This window comes from Nerophis lumbriciformis, linkage group LG03 (genome assembly GCF_033978685.3).
Source record: "Nerophis lumbriciformis linkage group LG03, RoL_Nlum_v2.1, whole genome shotgun sequence".
Classification (NCBI taxonomy): Eukaryota; Metazoa; Chordata; class Actinopteri; order Syngnathiformes; family Syngnathidae; genus Nerophis; species Nerophis lumbriciformis.
Window position 1 is genome coordinate 46,758,394 of NC_084550.2, and position 26,148 is coordinate 46,784,541.

The 26,148-nt window shown below is 42.2% G+C and overlaps 1 protein-coding gene across 2 annotated transcripts in view; it reads left to right on the forward strand.

The window, feature by feature from the left end:
* Window positions 1-26,148, forward strand: part of mtmr14 (myotubularin related protein 14) — a 70,970-nt gene that overhangs the window by 29,223 nt on the left and 15,599 nt on the right. For both annotated transcript variants that reach the window (XM_061937910.2, XM_061937919.2), the window contains 5 exons: window positions 8,435-8,508; window positions 14,217-14,287; window positions 14,367-14,441; window positions 16,952-17,018; window positions 24,632-24,717. In XM_061937910.2, coding sequence (XP_061793894.1) covers window positions 8,435-8,508; window positions 14,217-14,287; window positions 14,367-14,441; window positions 16,952-17,018; window positions 24,632-24,717 — 373 coding nt within the window. The remainder of the gene's footprint in view (window positions 1-8,434; window positions 8,509-14,216; window positions 14,288-14,366; window positions 14,442-16,951; window positions 17,019-24,631; window positions 24,718-26,148) is intronic.

The window sequence follows — 26,148 nt, forward strand, 5'->3', positions numbered from 1 at the left end:
TGCAGTGTTATTTCATTTAAAATTTCAAAAAAAATTTGCGGCTCCCATTGTTTTCTATAATTTGTGAAACTGGTCAAAATGGCTCTTTGACTGGTAAAGGTTGCCGACCCCTGGCCTACACCTACCCAAGCTCCATCGGGTTAAATGGGAAACGTCGTTGCGCAGCCATTTGGCGATCTCTCCAAAGATGTTCAGACGGATTTAGGTCTGTGCTGTGGCTGGGCCACTCAAGGACTCTGTAAAGAGTTGTCCTAAAGCCGTTATTTTCATATCTTGGCTCTGTACTTAGGGTCGTTGCCCTGCTGAAAGATGAACCGTCGCCCCAGTACAAGTTCAAGAGCGCTCTGGAGCAGGTTTTCATCCAGAATGTCTCTATACATTGCTGAATGCATCTTTCCCTTTATCCTAACTAGTCTCCCAGTTCCTGCCGCTGAAAACCATCCCCACACCATGATGCTGCCACCACCATGCTTCACTGTAGGGATGCTATTGGCCTGGTGATGAGCGGTGCCTGGTTTCCTCCAAACATGACGCCTGGCATTCACACCAAAGAGTTCAATCAGATAATTTTGGACCCCATGTTCTGAGAGTCCTTCAGGTGCATTTTAGGGCTGCAACTAACGATTCATTTGATAATCGATTAATCTGTCGATTATTACTTCGATTGTATCGATTAATAATCTGATAAAAGGGACAAACTACATTTCTATCCTTTCCAGTATTTTATTGGAAAAAAAAACAGCATACTGGCACCATGTTCTGGACATTGGGGATGCAGCATACACCAATAATAATACAGAAATGTAACTCATAAGATCAGAACTGAATCAGATATTGTACACGTTTCTGTTGTGAATAACAAAGGATTCATTTTAGGCTGCCTCTGAATAATAGCATGAAATATTCCAGCGCCTTCATAACATTTAGTTACACTAAAGCGTCACTCAAATCTAAATATATTTATATAGCTTTATCGGGCCCGGCTACATTGATCCATTAAAAAAGTTAAAGTTAAAAGTTAAAGTACCAATGATTGTCACACACACACACTAGGTGTGGCGAGATTATTCTCTGCATTTGACCCATCACCCTTAATCACCCCCTGGGAGGTGAGGGGAGCAGTGGGCAGCAGCGGTGGCCGCGCCCGGGAATCATTTTGGTGATTTAACCCCCAATTCCAATGATGAAACCAACCTGAGATATTTCTGTCCGTTACGTTTATTTCCAAATTGGTAACTGTGCGTTTTCGCTCTCAAAACGGAGTCAAATGTGCCGGAGACACATTATCAGCACCGCGTTGCAACAAAAGCATAACGTTAACGTTACTCACAAAAAAGCTGAACTCATGAATGCTTGTTGCCACTATGGACTTAAAAAGTTACATACCGTGAGTTCTTCCCTTCATCCATGGCTCCAACTTGTTTCCTTTTCAGGTGCTCGTGAAGCAATGTTGTACTTCCGTGCCATTTTGCAGAAAACGGTCTTCTTTGAAGTCTTTAAAGTAAAGTGTTCCCACACTTTTGACGACTTAGGTCGTACACTTTTCTCCATTGAAGCAATAACCTCAAGATGTTTTTCCGCTGAACTATCCGTACTGTTTTCCTGCGCCATTTTTCGAAAGTTTCCGCAAAGGAGACGTGAGCTGTACATGACACATCATTGGCTAGCTTACCTCCACCTCATGAGACGTAGCCTCAGCGCCGCCCTGGCGCTGTTTTGTACTGTTTTTGTACTTATTTTGATTATTGTTTCTCAGCTGTTTGTAAATGTTGCAGTTTATAAATAAAGGTTTATTTAAAAAAAATTAAAATAATAATAATTAAAAAAATAAAATAAGAAAAAAAGCCTCCGCACATGCGCATAGCATAGTTTCAACGAATCGATGACTAAATTAATCGGCAACTATTTTTATAATCGATTTAATCGATTAGTTGTTGCAGCCCTAGTGCATTTTGGAAATCATTTACAAAGAAATGGCTTCCGTCTGGCCACTCTACCATACAGGCCTGATTTGTGGTTTGCTGCAGAGTTCTTGGTCACCTCCCTGACTTGGGCCCTTCTCCCCTAATCGCTCAGTTTTGACGGCTGGCCAGCTTTAGAAAAAAGAGTTGTGTGGCTGTCCTACTAAAAATGGACGTACGATTAAATCCAGAAAACAGTGTATGCAAGTAAAAATTCAGATGTATCAAAGTGTTCGCACGCACATTTCTTTGTTACAACGCAATCAACGACTGTGAACTTGTGTGTGGCTTGGCACGCCCAGACCACGCCCCCTTATAAGTAGGCAAATAATATTTAAAGTAGCCATGTGCTCGAGTTTGCCAGGTCTGACCAATCACAAGTCAGCAGGAGGTGCTTCTTTCTTGTGTTTCGAGCAGACGGCAGAGCGATTGGCAGCCTGATATTGCCAATATTGATAAAATCTCCGACAACTGAACACGGGCTGAAATAAAAAATAAAAAAAATGGTTGTGTCAGGAAGAAAGTGGAAAAGAAGAAGGATGTGCGTGGGCAAAACTGACTCGGGGAAATTAGTGCTGGAACCAGTTTGAAAAGATAGTCACTACAATGACACCTAAAACTTTAGAAGAGGTGGGCGACTTATTACCTCAACGTAAAATACTTTTTGTAACATCTAACAAAATGTGTTTATACTGTAGCCTGATCAAATGATTAATATGTTTCATGTCTCTGATAGCCACATCAATCTGTCTGAAGAGTTATAGTTGGCGCTTTTTAATGTAAACCGTTACCCAGCATCATGTCTGTTGCTGAAGTATCCACAGCCTGTAGAACTGTGCGTACGGAAGTTATGGAATTGCCGTGAAGCAGCACAAATTTCCACGTCAACATCAGTCATTTTTACATCATTTTATACATCTAATTTTTGCCGTGAAAGACTGCATGTGGCAGGTTTTTGTGCGTACGCAAGCTTGTTACATGAGGGCTCTGGGGGTTCCAATCTTCTTCCATTTACAGATGAAGCAGGCCTCTGTGCTCATTGGGACCTTCAAGGCAGCATATACACTATATTGCCAAAAGTATTTGGCCACCTGCCTTGACTCACATATGAACTCGAAGTGCCGTCCCATTCCTAACCCATAGGGTTCAATATGATGTCGGTCCGCCTTTTGCAGCTATTACAGCTTCAACTCTTCTGGGAAGGCTGTCCACAAGGTTGCGGAGTGTGTTCATTGGAATTTTCGACCATTCTTCCAAAAGCACATCGGTGAGGTCACACACTGATGTTGGTCGAGAAGGCCTGGCTCTCAGTCTCCATTCTAATTCATCCCAAAGGTGTTCAGGTCAGGACTCTGTGCAGGCCAGTCAAGTTTATCCACACCAGACTCTGTTATCCATGTCTTTATAGACCTTGCTTGGTGCACTGGTGCACAGTCATGTTGGAAGAGGAAGGGGCCTGCTCCAAACTGTTCCCACAAGGTTGGGAGCATGGTATTGTCCAAAATGTTTTGGTATCCTGGAGCATTCAAAGTTCCTTTCACTGGAACTAAGGGGCCAAGCCCAACTCCTGAAAAACAACCCCACACCATAATTCCTCCTCCACCAAATTTCACACTCGGCACAATGCAGTCCGAAATGTACCGTTCTCCTGGCAACCTCCAAACCCAGACTCGGCCATCAGATTACCAGATGTAAAAGCGTGATTCATCACTCCAGAGAAGGCGTCTCCACTGCTCTAGAGTCCAGTGGCGACGTGCTTTACACCACTGCATGCGACGCTTTGCATCGGACTTGGTGATGTATGGCTTAGATGCAGCTGCTCGGCCATGGAAACCCATTTCATGAAGCTCTCTGCCTACTGTACGTGGGCTAATTGGAAGGTCACATGAAGTTTGGAGCTCTGTAGCAACTGACTGTGCGGAAAGTCGGCGACCTCTTTGCACTACGCGCTTCAGCATCCGCTGACCCCTCTCTGGCAGTTTACGTGGCCTACCACTTGGTGGCTGAGTTGCTGTTGTTCCCAAACTCTTCCATTTTCTTATAATAAAGCCCACAGTTGACTTCGGAATATTTAGGAGCGAGGAAATTTCCCGACTGGATTTGTTGCACAGGTCCTATGACAGTTCCACGCTGGAAATCACTGAGCTCCTGAGAGCGGCCCATTCTTTCACAAATGTTTGTAGAAACAGTCTCCATGCCTAAGTGCTTGATTTTATACACCTGTGTGTGATTAGGACACCTGATTCTCATCATTTGGATGGGTGGCCAAATACTTTTGGCAATATAGTGTATGTTGTGCTGTGTGTCACGGCTGGTTACACCACACTGTGCCTTTATGTTGGGTTTTGTTGGTGTTCTTCTGTGTTTGGTGCACTCTTATTAGGGTGGCACTTCCTGTTGTGTTGGTGTTTTTCCACACATACTTTACACATGCCTTCAAGCACTTTTCTGCGCTGCTGACCCGTCTCCGCTTGGGACGGTTTCCTGCTGGCCCCACTATGGACTGGACTCTCACTATTATGTTGGATCCACGATGGGCTGGACTTTCGCTGACATGTTGGATCCACTATGGACTGGACTTTCACAATATTATGTTATGTCAGACCCACTCGACATCCATTGCTTTCGGTCTAGCCTAAGAGGGTGGGAGTTACCCACATATGCGGTCCTCTCCAAGGTTTCTCATAGTCATTCACATTGACGTCCCACTGGGGTGAGTTTTTCCTTGTCCTTATGTGGGCTCTGTACCGAGGATGTTGTTGTGGCTTGTGCAGCCCTTTGAGACACTTGTGATTTAGGGGTATATAAATAAACATTGATTGATTGATTGACTTTTTCTCCTCACCTTTTTTCTGTTGGTCATTAAGACTATTTAAGTTGAGTGTGAGCCACCATTCTTTGTCGGGACTTTGTTTGGAATGGATATTCTTCATGTGGACGCTCTCTCCTCCAGCCGTGAGTATTTGCTACATTGCAGCATTCCGTTTTTTTCTGCATCCGTCAGTTTTAGTTTTGTTTTTGCATAGCCCTCCCTATGCTTCGGTGCCTTTCCAGCGGCACTCATCTTTGTTTCTGAGCTACATTAAATACTTTTACCTGCACATTGCCTCCTCGATTTTCTGCATCTTGGGAACAACGCCACTAATCGCCGTCATGCGACCCGAGCTTCTCACTGTGCCTCGAGACAATCTTGCCTTGGAGGTCAATAGACAATTCTTTGACTTCATGCTAGGTTTGTGCTCCGCCATGCACAGTCAAGTGTGAGATCTTGAATATAGACAGGTGTGTGCCTTTCCAGGTCATGTCCAACCATCTAAATATACCACAAGTGGACTCCATTTAAGCTGTAAGAACACCTCAAGGGTGATCAGTTGAAACAGACACTTTAGAGCTCCGTTGCAAAGGCTGTGAATACTTACTTTTTAATTTTTAATACAGTTGCAAAAAGTTCTAAAACATGTTTACTTTGTCATTATGGGGTATTGTGTGTACAATTTTAAGGGGAAAATTAATTTAAGTGAAGTGAATTATATTTATATAGCGCTTTTCTCTAGTGACTCAAAGCGCTTTTACATAGTGAAACCCAATATCTAAGTTACATTTAAACTAGTGTGGATGGCACTGGGAGCAGGTGGGTAAAGTGTCTTGCCCAAGGACACGACGACAGTAACTAGGATGGCGGAAGCGGGGATCGAACCTGGAACCCTCAAGTTGCTGGCACGGCCACTCTATCAACCGAGCTATACCGCCCTGATCTATATTCCATTTTGAAATGAGGCTGTAACACAGGGGTTATCAGGTTCAAACACGGAACTATCTATTAAACAAGACAAGAAGCAAGGAATCAAACAGAGACTGGATTCAATTTAGTTCATGAGCGCGTGTGGACCTGCATCCTCCGTCAGTGTCACCCCACCCTCTGAGGAACAAGCGCCACACGCCTCCTCATTTATTTGGGCATTTCCTGATTACATAGCTGCAGCTGCTTCTAAGAGGAGGGGTCATAAACAGCTGCTGCACTGGGTTATAAACAGTTCAAACAAAAAAAGTGCTTGGAGCGGTGTCAGGTTTGCCTCCTCTCTGCTCGTAGATTTCGGGTCCTTCCTGTGGCAGTCCAATGCACACACTTTTTCTGCAGGCGAGCTACTTTTCAATTGACCAAGTCGAGGGGATCTACCTTATTCATATATATAATTTATATGCATTATTTATGAAAGAGACATTTTTGTTAACAAGTTAAAGGTGTTTAATGATAATACAAGCACGTTTTAACACATATAGATTCTTTTCTTTCATAAAGACAAGAATATAAGTTGCTGTATTACCTGATTCTGATGACTTGCATTGATTGGAATCAGACAGTAGTGCTGATTAAGTCCACATTTTCAAATGGAGGAGAAAAAAGTCCTCCTTTCTGTCCAATACCACATGAAAGTGGTTGGTTTTTGCCATCTTATTTGTCCAGCTTCCATACTTGTTTATACACTTTACAAGGAATACATTGGCGGCAAACTCCGAAGCTTGCTAGCTTGTGCACGCCAGCTTTCTGAGACTCTTATTTTGTTAGCGCAGGCAGGATGAAGTAGAGCTTTTATTGTGAAGACAGGAACTGTGCAGTCAGTCTTTAGAGATAAAAAGCATTTCTCGCCTTCCTGTCGGTTGTTTTTTCTTAACAATGATCTGGCAGCAGCCAGCGTCATCTCACAAGACCCTCGGGTGCCGTGAATGTCAATCAAGTGACGAAAATTACGTCTTGGTGAAGATTGATGATCGCTCATTTTTATGTCTTATTTTTTTAATGCCTGGCTGGAGATCGACTGACACACCACACCCTGCGCCATCGATTGGTAGCTCGCGGCCGACGTAATGGGCACTCCTGCTGTAACATAAAAGAATGTGGGTAAAGTGAAGCACTGTGAATACTTTCCAGATGCACTGTATACAGGTGTATGCTTGCCTTCTGATGCCAACATGTCACATTTTTCACACTGCAGAACATTATGCCCAATTCCCATTATTTGTTAAATCTGATCTTTTTATAGAGCTGTTCACATTACAAAAAAGTGTGACGTAAAATGTGATCAGAATTGGTCGGTGAAGTGACTCGCCTGCACACAAAACTCGACGTCACACGCGCACTTTTTTTTTTACAAGGTTCATGGTGACATTCCCATAACAATTAGTTTTTGGGGATACGAGCTAACGTAAGCCAGGGGGCACTCGTATCCTGATGTACCACTCTGCTTTGAACTTTCCAAAAAGTTCAGTTTTTTACAGAATTCCCTTCTAAAAGTTACCATCTTTTCTAAACCTCCAGTCACGATCAAAAGTTTACATACAATTGTAAAGAACTTAATGTCATGGCTGTCTTGAGTTTCCAATAATTTCTACAACTCTTATTGTTTTGTGATAGAGTGATTGGAGCACATACTTGTTGGTCACAAAAAACATTCATGAAGTTTGGTTCTTTTATGAATTTATTATGGGTCTACTGAAAATTTGACCAAATCTACTGGGTCAAAAGTATACATACAGCAATGTTAATATTTGGTTACATGTCACTTGGCAAGTTTCACTGTAATAAGGCGCTTTTGGTAGCCATCCACAAGCTTCTGGTTGAATTTTTGACCACTCCTCTTGACAAAATTGGTGAAGTTCAGCTAAATTTGTTGGTTTTCTGACATGGACTTGTTTCTTCAGCATTGTCCACACGTTTAAGTCAGGACTTTGGGAAGGCCATTGTAAAACCTTAATTCTAGGCTGATTTAGCCATTCCTTTACCACTTTTGACGTGTGTTTGGGGTTATTTTCCTGTTGGAACACCCAACTGCGCCCAAGACCCAACCTCCAGGCTGATGATTTTAGGTTGTCCTGAAGAATTTGGAGGTAATGCTCCTATTCATTGTCCCATTTAATCTCTGTAAAGCACCAGTTCAGAGCATAATACTACCACCACCATGCTTGACGGTAGGTTGGGTGTTCCTGGGATTAAAGGCCTCACTTTTTCTCCTCCAAACATATTGCTGGGTATTGTGGCCAAACCGCTCAATTTTTGTTTCATCTGACCACGGAACTTTCCTCTAGAAGATCTTATCTTTGTCCATGTGATGTCAGATAAAACAAAAATTTAGCTGTTTGGCCACAAGTGTATGTAAACTTTTGACCATGACTGTATATGAACAATTGCATCGTAATTACACATTTTCAGTGCAGCATTTATGTTTATCTGACTTGTGTAGTCGTGCTCATGTGTTGTGTTTCCACAAGTCATCACTGGTAAAAGAAGAATGACTACAAACAGGATGACTACAGCAATGTGGTTCTTAAAATGAAGTTACAAGAATAAACTTCTGAGTAATCAAATACAGCGTTCTACAGAACCAAATCTGGAATCCTTGATCAGCAAATGTGATATTAACTATCGTTATTGTATATTGATATGAAGCCATTTCTCTCCTTTTATGTTGCCACAGTGTGACGTCTTCCGAGAAGGCAGACAAAGCCCAACGCTATGCAGACTTCACTTTGCTCTCTGTGCCTTACCCAGGTAAAATAAGCAGGCAATGTCATTCATAACTTCCTGTACACTCTCAAAGGGGAACTGAACTTTTAGGGGAATTTTGCCTATCATTCACAATCCTCAGTGAGACTAGCACACATATGTTTTTCTTTTTTTTAATGCATTCTAACTGGTAAATAAACGTTAGCAAAAGTCAACTAACAATGGAGCCAATGGGAGTCGCTCTATTATGCAAAAGAGCGTTCTAAAAAGGTTGCAAAATGCAAGCATATTGGTAGACCAAGGAACACATCCAAGCGCCAAGACAGAAAACTTAAAGCAATGTGTTTTGAAAACAGAAAATGCACAGCAAAACAAATGAAGGACAAATGGGCAGAAACTAGAATCACCATCTGTGACTGAACTTTAAGAAAGCGTCTGAAGGAAATGGAATTTAAACACAGAAAAGCTAAATGAAAGCCATCATCAACACCTAAACATAAAACAAAGACTCCAATGGGCTAAAGCAGGGGGTCCACATGGGGAAAAATCTACTCCCACGTGGGCCGGACTGGTAAAATCACAGCACGATAACTTAAAAAATAAAGACAACTTCAAATTGTTGTCTTTGTTTAAAAATAAAACAAGCACATTGTGAAAATGTACAAATCATAATGTTGTTGGGGGTTTTTTACACTTACCATGTTGCGGTTAATAATTAAATTGTCGTTATTTATATTTTCTGAATAAATTATGTGATAATGTTCATCAGTCAACTCATTGGTGTTATTTTTCAATCTATCCAGATTCAAAAAGTATATCAAAATCAAATTACAGGATGTTATTTATGTAGTTTGATCATTTGCCACGACTGATGTACTAACATGTGGTTTATTTTGTACATATGTAGCATCCTCTACAAAGATACAAAAAATTGCTATTGTGACATCCAGTGGACATATTTAGAACAGCTGTTTCTTTCATTCAAAAATTTCAGGTTAATTTTTATACTAGGACCCAGATTTCCCTCGCCCGGACGCGGGTCACCGGGGCCCCCCTCTGGAGCCAGGCCCGGAGGTGGGGCACGATGGCGAGCGCCTGGTGGCCGGGCCTGTCCCCATGGGGCCCGGCCGGGCACAGCCCGAAGAGGCAACGTGGGTCCCCCCTCCAATGGGCTCACCACCCATAGCAGGGGCCATAGAGGTCGGGTGCAGTGTGAGCTGGGCGGCAGCCGAGGGCAGGGCGCTTGGCGGTCCGATCCTCGGCTACATAAGCTGGCTCTTGGGACGTGGAACGTCACTTCGCTGGGGGGGAAGGAGCCTGAGCTAGTGCGTGAGGAGGAGAAGTTCCGGCTAGATATAGTCGGACTCACTTCGACGCACAGCAAGGGCTCTGGAACCACTTCTCTTGATAGGGGCTGGACTCTCTTCCACTCTGGCGTTGCCGGCAGTGAGAGGCGACGGGCTGGGGTGGCAATTCTTGTTGCCCCTCGGCTCAAAGCCTGCACGTTGGAGTTCAACCCGGTGGACGAGAGGGTAGCTTCCCTCCGCCTTCGGGTGGGGGGACGGGTCCTGACTGTTGTTTGCGTTTACGCGCCAAACGGCAGCTCAGAGTACCCACCCTTTTTGGATTCACTCGAGGGAGTACTGGAGAGTGCTCCCCCGGGTGATTCCCTCGTTCTACTGGGGGACTTCAACGCTCATGTTGGCAGCGACAGTGAAACCTGGAGAGGTGTGATTGGGAAGAATGGCCGCCCGGATCTGAACCCGAGTGGTGTTCTGTTATTGGACTTTTGTGCTCGTCACAGATTGTCGATAACAAACACCATGTTCAAACATAAGGGTGTCCATATGTGCACTTGGCACCAGGACACCCTAGGCCGCAGTTCCATGATCGACTTTGTAGTTGTGTCATCGGATTTGCGGTCTCATGTTTTGGACACTCGGGTGAAGAGAGGGGCGGAGCTTTCTACCGATCACCACCTGGTGGTGAGTTGGCTGCGATGGTGGGGGAGGATGCCGGACAGACCTGGCAGGCCCAAACGCATTGTGAGGGTTTGCTGGGAACGCCTGGCAGAGTCTCCTGTCAGAGAGAGTTTCAATTCCCACCTCCGGAAGAACTTTGAACATGTCACGAGGGAGGTGCTGGACATTGAGTCCGAGTGGACGATGTTCCGTACCTCTGTTGTCGAGGCGGCCGATTGGAGCTGTGGCCGCAAGGTAGTTGGTGCCTGTCGTGGCGGTAATCCTAGAACCCGTTGGTGGACGCCGGCGGTGAGGGATGCCGTCAGGCTGAAGAAGGAGTCCTATCGGGTTCTTTTGGCTCATGGGACTCCTGAGGCAGCAGACAGGTACCGACAGGCCAAGCGGTGTGCGGCTTCAGCGGTCGCGGAGGCAAAAACTCGGACATGGGAGGAGTTCGGGGATCACACTATCGTGGGATCACACTCCTCAGCCTTCCCGGTAAGGTCTATTCAGGTGTACTGGAGAGGAGGCTACGCCGGATAGTCGAACCTCGGATTCAGGAGGAACAGTGTGGTTTTCGTCCTGGTCGTGGAACTGTGGACCAGCTCTATACTCTCGGCAGGGTCCTTGAGGGTGCATGGGAGTTTGCCCAACCAGTCTACATGTGCTTTGTGGACTTGGAGAAGGCATTCGACCGTGTACCCCGGGAAGTCCTGTGGGGAGTGCTCAGAGAGTATGGGGTAACGGACTGTCTTATTGTGGCAGTTCGCTCCCTGTATAATCAGTGCCAGAGCTTGGTCCGCATTGCCGGCAGTAAGTCGGACACGTTTCCAGTGAGGGTTGGACTCCGCCAAGGCTGCCCTTTGTCACCGATTCTGTTCATAACCTTTATGGACAGAATTTCTAGGCGCAGTCAGGGGATCTGGTTTGGTGGCTGCAGGATTAGGTCTCTGCTATTTGCAGATGATGTGGTCCTGATGGCTTCCTCTGGCCAAGATCTTCAGCTCTCGCTGGATCGGTTCGCAGCCGAGTGTGAAGCGACTGGGATGGGAATCAGCACCTCCAAGTCCGAGTCCATGGTTCTCTCTCGGAAAAGGGTGGAGTGCCATCTCTGGGTTGGGGAGGAGATCTTGCCCCAAGTGGAGGAGTTCAAGTACCTCGGAGTCTTGTTCACGAGTGGGGGAAGAGTGGATCGTGAGATCGACAGGCGGATCGGTGCGGCGTCTTCAGTAATGCGGACGCTGTATCGATCCGTTGTGGTGAAGAAGGAGCTGAGCCGGAAGGCAAATCTCTCGATTTACCGGTCGATCTACGTTCCCATCCTCACCTATGGTCATGAGCTTTGGGTCATGACCGAAAGGACAAGATCACGGGTACAAGCGACCGAAATGAGTTTCCTCCGCCGAGTGGCGGGGCTCTCCCTTAGAGATAGGGTGAGAAGCTCTGTCATTCGGGGGGAGCTCAAAGTAAAGCCGCTGCTCCTCCACATCGAGAGGAGCCAGATGAGGTGGTTCGGGCATCTGGTCAGGATGCCACCCGAACGCCTCCCTAGGAAGGTGTTTCGGGCACGTCCGACCGGTAGGAGGCCACGGGGAAGACCCAGGACACACTGGGAAGACTATCTCTCCCGGCTGGCCTGGGAACGCCTCGGGATCCCCCGGGAGGAGCTGGACGAAGTGGCTGGGGAGAGGGAAGTCTGGGCTTCCCTGCTTAAGCTGCTGCCCCCGCGACCCGACCTCGGATAAGCAGAAGAAGATGGATGGATGGATGGATTTTTATACTTAGCAAACTCATCCTGCGGGCCGGATAAAAGCTGTTCGCGGGCCTGATCCGGCCCTCGGACCTTAGGTTTGACACCCCTGTGCTAAAGTAAAGTAACCGTGGACAATGGATGACTAGATGAACGTCATATTCAGTGATGAATCGCAAATCTGCATTGGGCAAGGTGATGATGTTGGAACTTTTGTTTGGTGCCGTTGCATTGAGATTTTTTAAGACGACTGCCTGAAGAAAACATGCACATTTCCACAGTCATTGATAATGTGGAGCTGTATGTCAGGTGATGGCACTGTGGAGATGACTGTCATTACAGCTTTATTAACAGCAAACTTTCCTTAAAGAAGATACAAGAAATAGTCTGGCTCTCAATCCAATTGAAAATGTAGGGTTGGAAATTGAAGAAAATGGTAAATGTCAAGACTCCAACTTACAAAGCTGATCTGACAACAGCAATCAGAGAAAGTTGGACCGAGATTGATGAAGAGTAATGTTTGTCACTCGTTAAGTCCATCTTTTCATAGACTGCAAAATGTTATAAAAGCCAGTGGTGGAAAAACAAAGTACTAGTATTGTATTTTTTGGGGGGGTTTTGTGATTATATCATATTTTGCTCAGAATTTAGAATTTTGTTTGGTGATAGTTATGGCTGAAATGAACTTAAAATTAACAGCTTTTTCAGAAAGCAGCAGCAAAAGTTGCAGGGTTTTGAGGCTGATTTTTTTTTTCAAATAATATTGAATCAACTTGTGATTTTATGAATTGTTTTTAATGTTTAAAGAGTTCTTTGTAACCTCAAAAAGCACAGAATTTCACCAAGAATTGGAACACAAATACTGTATTGATGTTTTAATCGTTTTATACCACACAGATCTAAAATTAGACACTAAATAGTAGTAAATCACATACTCAGAGCTCACTGTGAAATTGCTTTACTGTTTTAAATCATTATAAATATTAATGATTGTAAATAATTATGATAACAGAAAGTAACACTGCCAAAGACATACACTTGAAAAGTATTTGTCTATCTTAAACATTTATTTATGTTCCAACACATTTACCCCCGCACGTTAAGAACATTTTAATCAATCAATCAATCAATCTGGCATTTTCGGCCGCGACAATCACCAACAAAGCCCACAAAGTCAGAGAGGAAGTAAATAAGATTGGTTTAGTATGGTGGTCAGCCACCCGTGGCTCTTTAGCGCCGCCATAGTGGCTACCTGGAGCATTTTTTTTTTTAAAGGATTGAAAATGCAATAAGATGGGGGGGGATATTTTTTTTGTTTCCGTATGTTTTTTGTTTGAGGACAAACATGACACAAACCTTCCCAATTGTTAGAAAGCCCACTGTTTAATATGTTTGTGTGTATGCTTCACTGATGACACTAATAAGTGAACATCGTTTGTCCTACTAATTTTAGCGGTTGTTGAACTCACCATAGTGTGGACTGTGACGCAACAGTTTGTTTACATGTAAAATCTTCCACTCTTTATTTGTCTCATTTTGTCCACCAAATGTTTTATGCTGTACGTGAATGCACAAAGGTGTGCTTTGTTGATGTTATTGACTTGTTGGAGTGCTAATCAGGCATATTTGGTCAGTGCATGACTGCAAGCTAATCAATGCTAACATGCTATTCAGGCTAGTTGTATGTACTATTGCATCATTATGCCTCATTTTTTGATAGTAGGCTAATATAGACACTTACATCATATGTTGTCTTTATTATAACACTTATTTAAGGCTTTTAAAGTCATTTTGATAGTAGGCTAAAATAGACACATCAGGTTTTGCCTTCATTATAACACTTTTAATTTTTTGTGGCTCCAGACAGATGAGTTTTTTGTATTTTTGGTCCAATATGGCTCTTTCAAGGTTTTGGGTTGCCGACTCCTGGTTTAGTATAACTTCAGTCCTGTGATTTTTTTTTTTTTTAGTGGAGCTGAATATTTGTGTTGAATGTTCCTTTGTTGTTGCTTCATAAGCATGTGTTCAATTTGTGTGTTCAGGATGTGAGTTTTTTAAGGACTACAAGGACAGGGACTACACGGCTGAGGGCCTGGTGTTCAACTGGAACCAGGTAACCAGTGCACGTGTATTCTACTCTCCTGGTAGCAGTTGGAACACTTTTATGACCAATCATTGTTTGTCCTTGGCAGGACTTTGTGGACGCTCCTTTGACAATCCCGCCATGCTTCACTAAGAACCTAAACATCGACTGGGCTCAGTACCAGGTGACCTCTTTTGTTCTTTCAGCAAGCTAAACATTCATTTCATGTGGCTTAAAGGGGTCATACTATGAAGAACCAACTTTTCTTACTTGTTGGTGCCTGTTTTTGTGTGTTTGCTATCCGCAACTTTTAATCCTGACCATGAAGGTGTGGCGGGGATATTATCAAAACCCTTTTGCCTCGTTCTAAACGAGCCATTTGGAATTTAAGACTTAAGTGACGTATTGTGCCTTAGTTACGTCAGCGGATATCTCCATATATCAAGCCTGGGCAATTATTTTGACTCGGGGCAAAATTACAGAAAAAATGTGTCTGGGGGCCGGTATATCTACTTTTAGGAACACTAATACAAAACCTCAGAATAATGTCTGATTGAATGCTAAAAACGTTATGACAGACCGCTTTAAAAAACTGAATGGAATTTTACATTTTTTTTACTGAATGAGACACCCAGAATGTACATGAAAATAAAGAATGCGGGATTTACAATATTAACTATGAATGATAAAACACTGAATATTGACAACTAGGGATGTCCGATAGTATCGGCCTGCCAATATTATCGGCCGATAAATGCGTTAAATGTAATATCGGAAATTATCGGTATCGTATTTTTTTATTATCGGTATCGTTTTTTTTGTGGTTTTTTTAAATTAAATCAACATAAAAAACACAAGATACACTTACAATTAGTGCACCAACCCAAAAAACCTCCCTCCCCCATTTACACTCATTCACACAAAAGGGTTGTTTCTTTCTGTTGTTAATATTCTGGTTCCTACATTATATATCAATATATATCAATACAGTCTGCAAGGGATACAGCCCGTAAGCACACATGATTGTGCGTGCTGCTGGTCCAGTAATAGAACTAACCTTTAACAGTTAATTTTACTAATTTTCAATAATTACTAGTTTCTATGTAACTGTTTATATATTCTTTTACTTTCTTTTTATTCAAGAAAATGTATTTATTTTATTTTATAAATGTTTTTAAAACGTACCTTATCTTCACCATACCTGGTTGTCCAAATTAGGCATAATAATGTGTTAATTCCACGACTACATATATCGGTTGATATCGGTATCGGTTGATATCGGTATCGGTAATTAAAGAGTTGGACAATATCGGAATATCGGATATCGCCAAAAAGCCATTATCAGACATCCCTATTGACAACATCACACCCCCTCTGATCGACATATTTTACAATCAAGCGAACCGCAACAAAAATGCAACAAACACAGCGAAATATGAACGTGAAGGGTAAAAAAAAAAAACACCTACTATCTGATATATCACTAAGTTTTAGAACTTTGTTGTAAAAATCTCCTTCCGCGTCTGACCCTGACACCCTCATTTCAGGCTGACACTGTGGAAACGCTCCGCACCCACACTGCTTGGTGCCTCGTCTGAGCTGCTGTGACTTAGATTATCATAGTACCTAATTGGATGACCATAGTAACTAATTAGATGACCATAGTAACTAGTATATCATGCAGAAGTGCAGATTCCAACCATTGAAATACTTTGTATACTTCAAGACTTACGGTCATTAGAAAACATCACTGCACATCATAATGGCAGCTACACTTTCCATCTTAAAGATCTAAAAAAATTATTTGGGAATGTTCGGCGGGCCAGATAAAAAAGCTTAACAGGCTTTAATTTGCCGAGGTCTGCCATATATGGTATATGTTTACCCTAAAAGCTTTACGCAAAGTCCGCCATTTTTATTCAGTTGTAGTTCAAAGTTGTAGTGTTGTCAATAAGTTCCTTACGTCTCTCTATCCTCTTGTTGTGGGGCAGACTGGCTCGCACATGCACATGCATCCTCCGCTGTTGCCATTTCTAATACTAAGTAGCGTATGATTCTAACTTAATCCGTCAGTAGACTCCATATGTAAGCGCTAAAAACTACAACACAGCTTACAGGGTGGGAGGCTTAGCCTGGAGGGGAGCGTTGGCACGTAAATGGTCTCTATTTATATAGCGCTTTACTTTGCCTGCACGATACCCAAAACACTTTACATCACATGTCACAATCACCCATTCACACATGCATTCACACACACTGATGGTGGAAGCTGCCATGCAAGGCACTAACCACGAGGTGCGTGAAGCGTCTTGCCCAAAGCCACGTCGGTCGTAATTAAGATGGCGGAACGCGGAACCCTCAAGTTGCTAGCATGGCCACTCTACCATCTGAGCCATGCCACCCACAACTTGAAGAGATAATCAGAAAGCGACTTGAAGATGGTCTGTAAAAACATAATTTATGCAAAATGTTCACCAAAGAACCACCATTACATGTTATGTAATGTATCTATGTAACAAGAAAGTGTTAGAATATAGAAAACAATCATAATATAACCCCTTTTAGATATGCAATTCCACATCTATATTGGATTTCAACAATCAATGGAAAATTATATTGATGCATGATTAATTAAACATGTCACTTGTTCCTTGTTGAGCCTTTTGTATGTTTTCCCTGCTTGTGTGTTTTCAGTCATGGGATCTGGTGGAGCAGACACAAAACTACCTGAAGCTGCTGCTGCATATCATCAACAGTGATGGTATGCTTTGTTTTGTCACACATTTACTGACTAATTGTGTCACAGGTATTTGATTCCTTTTTTTTTTTCACTCAATCAAATAAAAATATTAATTCAGGGTTTAAACGAGTCAAGTTTAAGACATTTCTCAGACCATAAGGAATACAATTTAGGACCCATTTCACATCAATAGTGAGGAAAAAAATACAAAGACATGAAAAAGAAGAAGGGTAATTACTTGCAAAGTATATGCATTTATTAACTGCTCTTTCACATTCAGCATTCCGATATCTGTATGTTGAATGTTCCAAGTTTTCTTGCAGGAGGTTTCTTGTGCCCCAACCATGCATTAGTTTGTTCTGGAGCCTCAAGTCATTGAACTATTGCAAGTTATGCTCCCCTGTAACGTCGCAGCATATAAGCTGGTTGTACTCGATACATTGTGATGGGCTGCATCCTTAGAAATCCAAAAGTTTGAAAGCCACGTTGAAGTTTATGCATTTGTTTTGAATAAAAATAACATTAATACAAGTCGGTACGTACATTGGTGTTAAGGTTACAGTTCAGTTCATTTTTAGGTAAGAAACAGCAAAACATAATGTGGGGGCCACTTAAAAAAAAAAAGTTGCATTGAAGTTTGTATTTATCTCAATGTACTGTATTATAAGCCATATATGTTTTATATTAATGGTGGCAATGCGAATGAATGTAACATCAAATAAAACATCTAATTACTAACACATTTTATATTTACAGTAAGTTGCGGTACAATAAAAAAAAAAAGCTGTGGGCCAAAAATGTCCCCTGGCCTTCATTAAGGACACCCTTGGTTTACAGTGTGTATTTTAAGAAAAGTACAAGTTCAACACTAAGGGCCTGCTTTACTAAAGGTTTGCGTGTACTAAAACATGTGCAAACTCGCAACACGCAAAGCTGATCTACTAAACATGTGCATATCGGATTGCGTCTGTTAAGTGAGCAGAAAAAGGCGTGCAATACATTTTGCATCTGTGTTTTCATTAATATGCAAAATATATGCTGATCATCAAAACGGCCACAATACTGGGAGGAGAAAATGCAAATAAAATTATTCAGCACGCGCAATGTGATTTATCAACACTCATCACCGTTATGCAAGGACTATTTGGCGTTTTATTTAGGAAGTGTCAGAAGGACGTGCAAACTGACAGTTTCACACATGGCTGCAGGATCTGTGCTCGTGCTGGACAGACGAGAATCCTCGGTCCTATGTGTGTGTGACAAAATACAAGACATAAAAAATATTACGCACATCGTCTATTCAACAATTTTCATTTATAATTTAAAATATCGGAAATTATCGGTTTCGGTTTCAAAAAGTAAAATTTATGACTTTTTAAAACGCTGCTGCACGGAGTGATACACGGACGTAGGGAGAAGTACAGAGCGCCAATAAACCTTAAAGGGGAACATTATCACAATTTCAGAATGGTTAAAACCATTAAAAATCAGTTCCCAGTGGCTTATTATATTTTTCGAAGTTTTTTTCAAAATTTTACCCATCACGCTATCCCTAAAAAAAAGCTTCAAAGTGCCTGATTTTAACCATCGTTATAAACACCCGTCCATTTTCCTGTGACGTCACATAGTGAAGCCAACACAAACAAACATGGCGGAAAGAACAGCAAGCTATAGCGACATTAGCTCGGATTCAGACTCGGATTTCAGCGGCTTAAGCGATTCAACAGATTACGAATGTATTTAAACGGATGGTTGTAGTGTGGAGGCAGGTAGCGAAAACGAAATTGAAGAAGAAACTGAAGCTATTGAGCCATATCGGTTTGAACTGTATGCAAGCGAAACCGACGAAAACGACACGACAGCCAGTGACACTGGAGAAAGCGAGGACGAATTTGGCGATCGCCTTCTAACCAACGATTGGTATGTGTTTGTTTGGCATTAAAGGAAACTAACAACTATGAACTAGGTTTACAGCATATGAAATACATTTGGCAACAACATGCACTTTGAGAGTGCAGACAGCCCAATTTTCATCAATTAATATATTCTGTAGACATACCCTCATCCGCTCTCTTTTCCTGAAAGCTGATCTGTCCAGTTTTGGAGTTGATGTCAGCAGACTCGGGTCGATAAGGGGTTTAGCTTGCTCGTCTGCGGTAACAAACTGCCGCCATTGCTTGCCGTGCTACTGAGGTCCTTTGTCCCTGAATTGCTCACACACTCCGGCAAATTCAATGGGGGGTCTGGCGGCAGATTTCTTTGACTTTATCGTTGGAAATGCATCTGCTTTGAGTGTCGCAGGATATCCACACATTCTTGCCATCTCTGTCGTAGCATAGCTTTCGTCGGTAAAGTGTGCAGAACATACGTCCAATTTCTTGCCACTTTCGCATCTTTGGGCCACTGGTGCAACTTGAATCCGTCCCTGTTCGTGTTGTTACACCCTCCAACAACACACCGACGAGGCATGATGTCTCCAAGGTACGGAAAACAGTCAAAAAAACGTAAAATAACAGAGCTGATTTGACTCGGTGTTTGAGAAAATGGCGGATTGCTTCCCGATGTGACGCCACGTTGTAACGTCATCGCTCCGAGAGCGAGTATTAGAAAGGCGTTTAATTCGCCAAAATTCACCCATTTAGAGTTCGGAAATCGGTTAAAAAAATATATGGTCTTTTTTCTGCAACATCAAGGTATACAGGTAAAAGCCAGTAAATTAGAATATTTTGAAAAACTTGATTTATTTCAGTAATTGCATTCAAAAGGTGTAACTTGTACATTATATTTATTCATTGCACACAGACTGATGCATTCAAATGTTTATTTCATTTAATTTTGATGATTTGAAGTGGCAACAAATGAAAATCCAAAATTCCGTGTGTCACAAAATTAGAATATTACTTAAGGCTAATACAAAAAAGGGATTTTTAAAAATGTTGGCCAACTGAAAAGTATGAAAATGAAAAATATGAGCATGTACAATACTCAATACTTGGTTGGAGCTCCTTTTGCCTCAATTACTGCGTTAATGCGGCGTGGCATGGAGTCGAAGAGTTTCTGGCACTGCTCAGGTGTTATGAGAGCCCAGGTTGCTCTGATAGTGGCCTTCAACTCTTCTGCGTTTTTGGGTCTGGCATTCTGCATCTTCCTTTTCACAATACCCCACAGATTTTCTATGGGGCTAAGGTCAGGGGAGTTGGCGGGCCAATTTAGAACAGAAATACCATGGTCCGTAAACCAGGCACGGGTAGATTTTGCGCTGTGTGCAGGCGCCAAGTCCTGTTGGAACTTGAAATCTCCATCTCCATAGAGCAGGTCAGCAGCAGGAAGCATGAAGTGCTCTAAAACTTGCTGGTAGACGGCTGCGTTGACCCTGGATCTCAGGAAACAGAGTGGACCGACACCAGCAGATGACATGGCACCCCAAACCATCACTGATGGTGGAAACTTTACACTAGACTTCAGGCAACGTGGATCCTGTGCCTCTCCTGTCTTCCTCCAGACTCTGGGACCTCGATTTCCAAAGGAAATGCAAAATTTGCTTTCGTCAGAAAACATGACTTTGGACCACTCAGCAGCAGTCCAGCTCTTTTTTTCCTTAGCCCAGGTGAGACGCTTTTCGCGCTGTTTCTTGGTCAACAGTGGCTTGACACGAGGTATGCGGCAGTTGAAACCCATGTCTTTCAAGCGTCTCTTGGTGGTGGATCTTGAAGCACTGACTCCAGCAGCTGTCCACTCCTTCTGAATCTCCCCCACATTTTTGAATGGGTTTTTTTTCACAATCTTGACCAGGGCGCGGTGATCCCTATCGCTTGTACACTTTTTCTGACCACAGTTTTTCCTTCCCTTTGCCTCTCCATTAATGTGTTTGGACACAGAGCTCTGAGAACAGCCAGCCTCTTCAGCAATAACCTTTTGTGTCTTTCCCTCCTTGTGCAATGTGTCGATGGTTGCCTTTTGGACAGCTGTCAAATCTGAAGTCTTCCCCATGTTTGTGTAGGCTTCAGAACTGGACTGAGAGACCATTTAAAGCACCTTTGCAGGTGTTTTGAGTTAATCAACTGATTAGTTTGTGGCACCAGGTGTCTTCAAAATTTAACCCTTACACAATATTCTAATTTTGTGACACACGGAATTTTGGATTTTCATTTGTTGCCACTTCAAATCATCAAAATTAAATGAAATAAACATTTGAATGCATCAGTCTGTGTGCAATGAATAAATATAATGTACAAGTTACACCTTTTGAATGCAATTACTGAAATAAATCAAGTTTTTCAAAATATTCTAATTTACTGGCTTTTACCTGTATATTGACGCTTACATAGGTCTGGTGATAATGTTCCCCTTTAAAGGCACTGCCTTTGCGTGCCGGCCCAATCACATAATATGTACGGCTTTTCACACACACAAGTGAATGCCACGCATACTTGGTCAACAGCCATACAGGTCACACTGAGGGTGGCCGTATAAACAACTTTAACACTGTTACAAATATGCGCCACACTGTGAACCCACACCAAACAAGAATGACAAACACATTTCGGGAGAACATCCGCACCGTAACACAACATAAACACAACAGAACTAATACCCAGAAACCCTTGCAGCACTAACTCTTCCGGGACGCTACAATATACACCCCCCGCTACCCCCAACCCCCCTAAACATCGCCCCCCCCTCCCCTCAACCCCGCCCACCTCAACCTCCTCATGCTCTCTCAGGGAGAGCATGTCCCAAATTCCAAGCTGATGTTTTGAGGCATGTTAAAAAAAAGAATGCACTTTGTGACTTCAATAATAAATATGGCAGTGCCATGTTGGCATTTTTTTTCCATAACTTGAGTTGATTTATTTTGGAAAACCTTGTTACATTGTTTAATGCATCCAGCGGGGCATCACAACAAAATTAGGCATAATAATGTGTTAATTCCATGACTGTATATATCGGTATCGGTTGATGTCGGAATCGGTAATTAAGAGTTGGACAATATCGGAATATCGGATGTCGGCAAAAAAGCCATTATCGGACATCTCTAATAATTTTATTGCTGCTGGATCATTTATGCAACGGGCTGATTAAAATTATTTCAATTGATGCGTTTTGGTGTCTGCTGGCATTTTTTTTTTTGTGGTTCGTTTTTTTAATTTAGGAAAGATACTACTAAAATATATCTCCTGAATGAAAATACGCATCTCATTCCAGATGCACAAATTTGCTGGTAATGTGATTCACAGCCTTGCACACATAATTAAGTGTCCGTGTAAATGGTCTGTATTTATATAGCGCTTTACTATACCTGGAATGATGCCCAAAGCGCTTTACATTATACATCACCTTCACCCATTCACACACACGTTCACACACTGATGGCCGATCGTGTGCATATGTTTCTGTTGTCCAGGTTGCGATTCAAAAAAGGTGTTACTAATTACAGATTAGTGCCACCAGTTCAACACATAGGTCGGAGCATGATAACATGAATGTGCAGAAAATGAACGTCTCCGTGGTGAAAGCGCCGTATGCACGCAAAATTGTCATTTAAATAAGGCGGTCTGCACCACTTTTCAACTGCACATGCAGTGTTAGTAGGTCACACGCAACACGCCCACTCGTACAACAAGCAATTTTATGTTTAGCGCGTGGTGTTTGGATTTTTGTAAATCAAACCCTAAGAATTTAAAGTATATGAATATTTAATGTTTAGAATTGTTCCTTATTATCTAGAAGTACAACATTAAAACTCCAGCTTGATTAAACATTCTTATCTCTACTGAACAATGGCACTGCTGTCATCTTACCCGCTTGACTTTGTCCATTTACGTCACCATTGGCGGGGCACAGCCGCAGATGTACACGAGAGCGGGTGGCAGAGACGGCGAGCAACTACTAAATGTCCATTTCCAGGCCGAATGCCTTACCTTTTGGTCAGCTGTCAAGTAAACTACTTCCTAGCCCTCACTTGAAATGTGCAAAGTGTGGGAAATCAGTACACAGCTGTGCCAAAGCTGGTTCCATACTTGAACATTTCAACATACATTTCTGTACCGAATGACAGTATTTTGGCATCTTTTTCCAGAAAAGTCAGGTCTCATCACAATTAAAACTGGCTGTGGTACGGAGTAAATTTGTCCATACTTGCAAGTGCCATTAATGTAGTCTTCACAAATAGACTTTCCCTCCTTTTTTTCACGCTTTTTTTATTAGGGGGACTCCTATTAAGTTAGCAAAATAAACAAAACATGTTAAAAAGCGAAAAAAACACAGAAAATTCACACATGCTGAAGTACGAAGAAGTGACTAGTTGTGTACTCTACTGCACAGCAACTGACATGGAGGGCTGGGCCTTTCCAAAAATGCTGCGCCCTGCGGAACAAAATGGCTGCGGTCGGGACACAGAATGAATGCATCTTCAAAATTTGTAAAATCATAAAGTTAGCAAATCGAGGTTTCATTGTACATATTTTACTCCTTTATTTATGTAACCAAGATAGATTCAGATTCAGCTCTCATGGGAAAAAATGCATTCTACTATTTTGCCACCACAGTGGAATGCACTGCCAACAGACCTTAAAATTCGAACTTCCCTACTAAATTTTAAAACTGCCATAAAATCATGGCTCAGCTCAACTTCTACCTGATCCGAACCAAAATTTGTTCCCCAGCAACTCTTCGAAGCATCAAACAGGTTTATATGTGGTTATAGTGAATATATATTTTCTCATTCTGTTTTGCACACTCTTGGAGTCAACATGTGCACAGTCATGTACATAGTGTCATGTACATAGTGTATATACCCCCCCCCTCCCATTTTTTGTATATATTGTTTTTCAGATCAGCTGACATGTATACTGTGTATATGTACATAATTTATCAATTTTTTTCATGTAATTTTTTTGTATACATGTTACAGGTTATATATCTTTTATTATTGAATGTATCAAATATGATGAATATTTAATGGACCACAATGGAAACAAGCCTTTTGGCTTTTTGTGCCATCCATTTGCCTTTTTAAAGCATTATATGGATTCAATTCTTTAAGATGTCAATAAACTTCTTAATCAATCAATCAATCAAAAGCGCTGACTTAGACTAATGGCTTTGAAGCTAGCCAAAGCTTGTTCCTTTAGGCGACATCATAGATAAATAATTATGATTAGTATACAGAAATGTCACTAATACACAACAGAGCAACACTGCTAACAGAGGAGACTGATGCAATGGTCAGTCAGATATCAGGGGTTGAACACGGTGCTCAGGTTGGTCGCCATCATCCAATAGTGTGCGAGCAAACATAGGTAAAATAGCTTTAGTTGCCATAGTGGTATCATTTGAAATTGTATTATATACCTGAGACCATAGCAAGTGAACCGCACAGTGAGGAGAGTACACTGTACTGTTGATATCCTTGTAAACATGATCAAGTCAGCATGTAATCCAATGTTCAACATGGACATGGGCAGCCGCATGACTGAATGCATTGACATTTAATACAAATAGGTAGCTGCTAGTGGCTTGCAGGTTTGCCTATAATAAATATTTGCAGGGAGTCACAATGAATAATAATACAATGAAATCATTACATTTGAAATATAAATTTGGATTTAACGTACATATTTTCTTTTTTACAGATGACAATGGTCTTCTTGTGCACTGCATATCAGGCTGGGATCGAACTCCTCTCTTTGTTTCTCTTCTCAGGCTGTCTCTTTGGGCAGTAAGTTTATATGCCACTATATCAATCAATCAAATTGAATTCATGTAGCTCTTAATCACGAGTGTCTCGACATCCCCTGATCTAAACCCACATCTGGGCAAGGAAAAACTAAAAAAAAAAAAAAACCCAGATGGGGAAAAATAAGAAACCTTGAAAGGGATCTCAGAAGTAGGGAATCCCTTCCAGAGTGACCGGCTGCACCGGATGCTGAGTGGGTACAGTTGTTGAATTGAAGTGAATTATATTTATAAAGCGCTTTTTCTCTCAAAGCGCTTTACTCAGTGAAACCCATTATCTACAATTAAACTATATTTAAACCAGTGTGGGTGGCACTGGGAGCAAGATGGTTAAAGTGTCTTGCTCAAGGACACAACGGCAGTGACTAGGATGGCGGAAGCTGGAATCGAACCTGTAACCCTCAAGTTGCTGGCGCGGCAGCTCTACCAACTGAGCTACGCCGCCCCCAAGTGTATAATTCAATCCATCCGTTTTCTATCGCTTGTCCTTATCCCTGTCCTATCCCAGCTGCACCAGATATTTTAAATTAAATCATTGATAAACTAATTAAGTGGGAGTCCAGTCCATCAAGAAAAGAAACCAACAGATAGTCATGGGGGCAGTGAGTCGTCTTCCAGTCTCATCCGGTCAGCTTCGCAGAGATGTCTATAGCTTTGCATGGATGAGTGGTCCAAAGAGTGGTCCATCTCGGTTCTCATTTCGGGTCAGCTAACACCTTCACTGGTACCTTGCCACAAATTAACCACGGCCACCTGCTATCCTCTCCAGGCAGGAGAGAGGGTGACAAAGCAGAAAAGCGGCAGATCAACTGGTCCAAAAAGGGGTCTATTTAAAAGCTAAGCCATATACATAAATGAGTTTTAAGGTGGGACTTGAATGCTTCTACTGATGTACAATCTCTAACTATTGCTGGTAGGGCATTCCAGATTACTGGTGCCCGATTAGAAAACGCTCTCGAGCCTGCAGACTTTTATTGGGCTCTGGAAGTCACTAATGAGCCGACGTTTTTGGAACGTAGATTTCGGGACTAGCCATATGGCACAATATCGTCAACAACATAAGATGGTTTTAAACTTTTTGATATTTTGTGCGTAAGAAACAAAAAAAACTTAATCGCACCTAAATGGCATGTAAAGTTGGATGTCACACCATATTTGCGTATAATTACGCCGAGCGACTGCATATAGTTGCTTAAGTGTACAGGACCAAGAACCGATCCTTGTGGGATCTTGCAGCTAAACCTTAATGTACGCAGAAGTTACATTGTTCTGGGGTACGCAGTGCGTCTTTTCAATGAGATAGGAGCTATACTAGGAAAAAGCTCATTCTGACATACCCATACGTGATTTGATGCGGTCTAAAATAATGTTGTGGTTAATGGTTTCAAGGCCATCCGTAGCTATCCATAGTTAG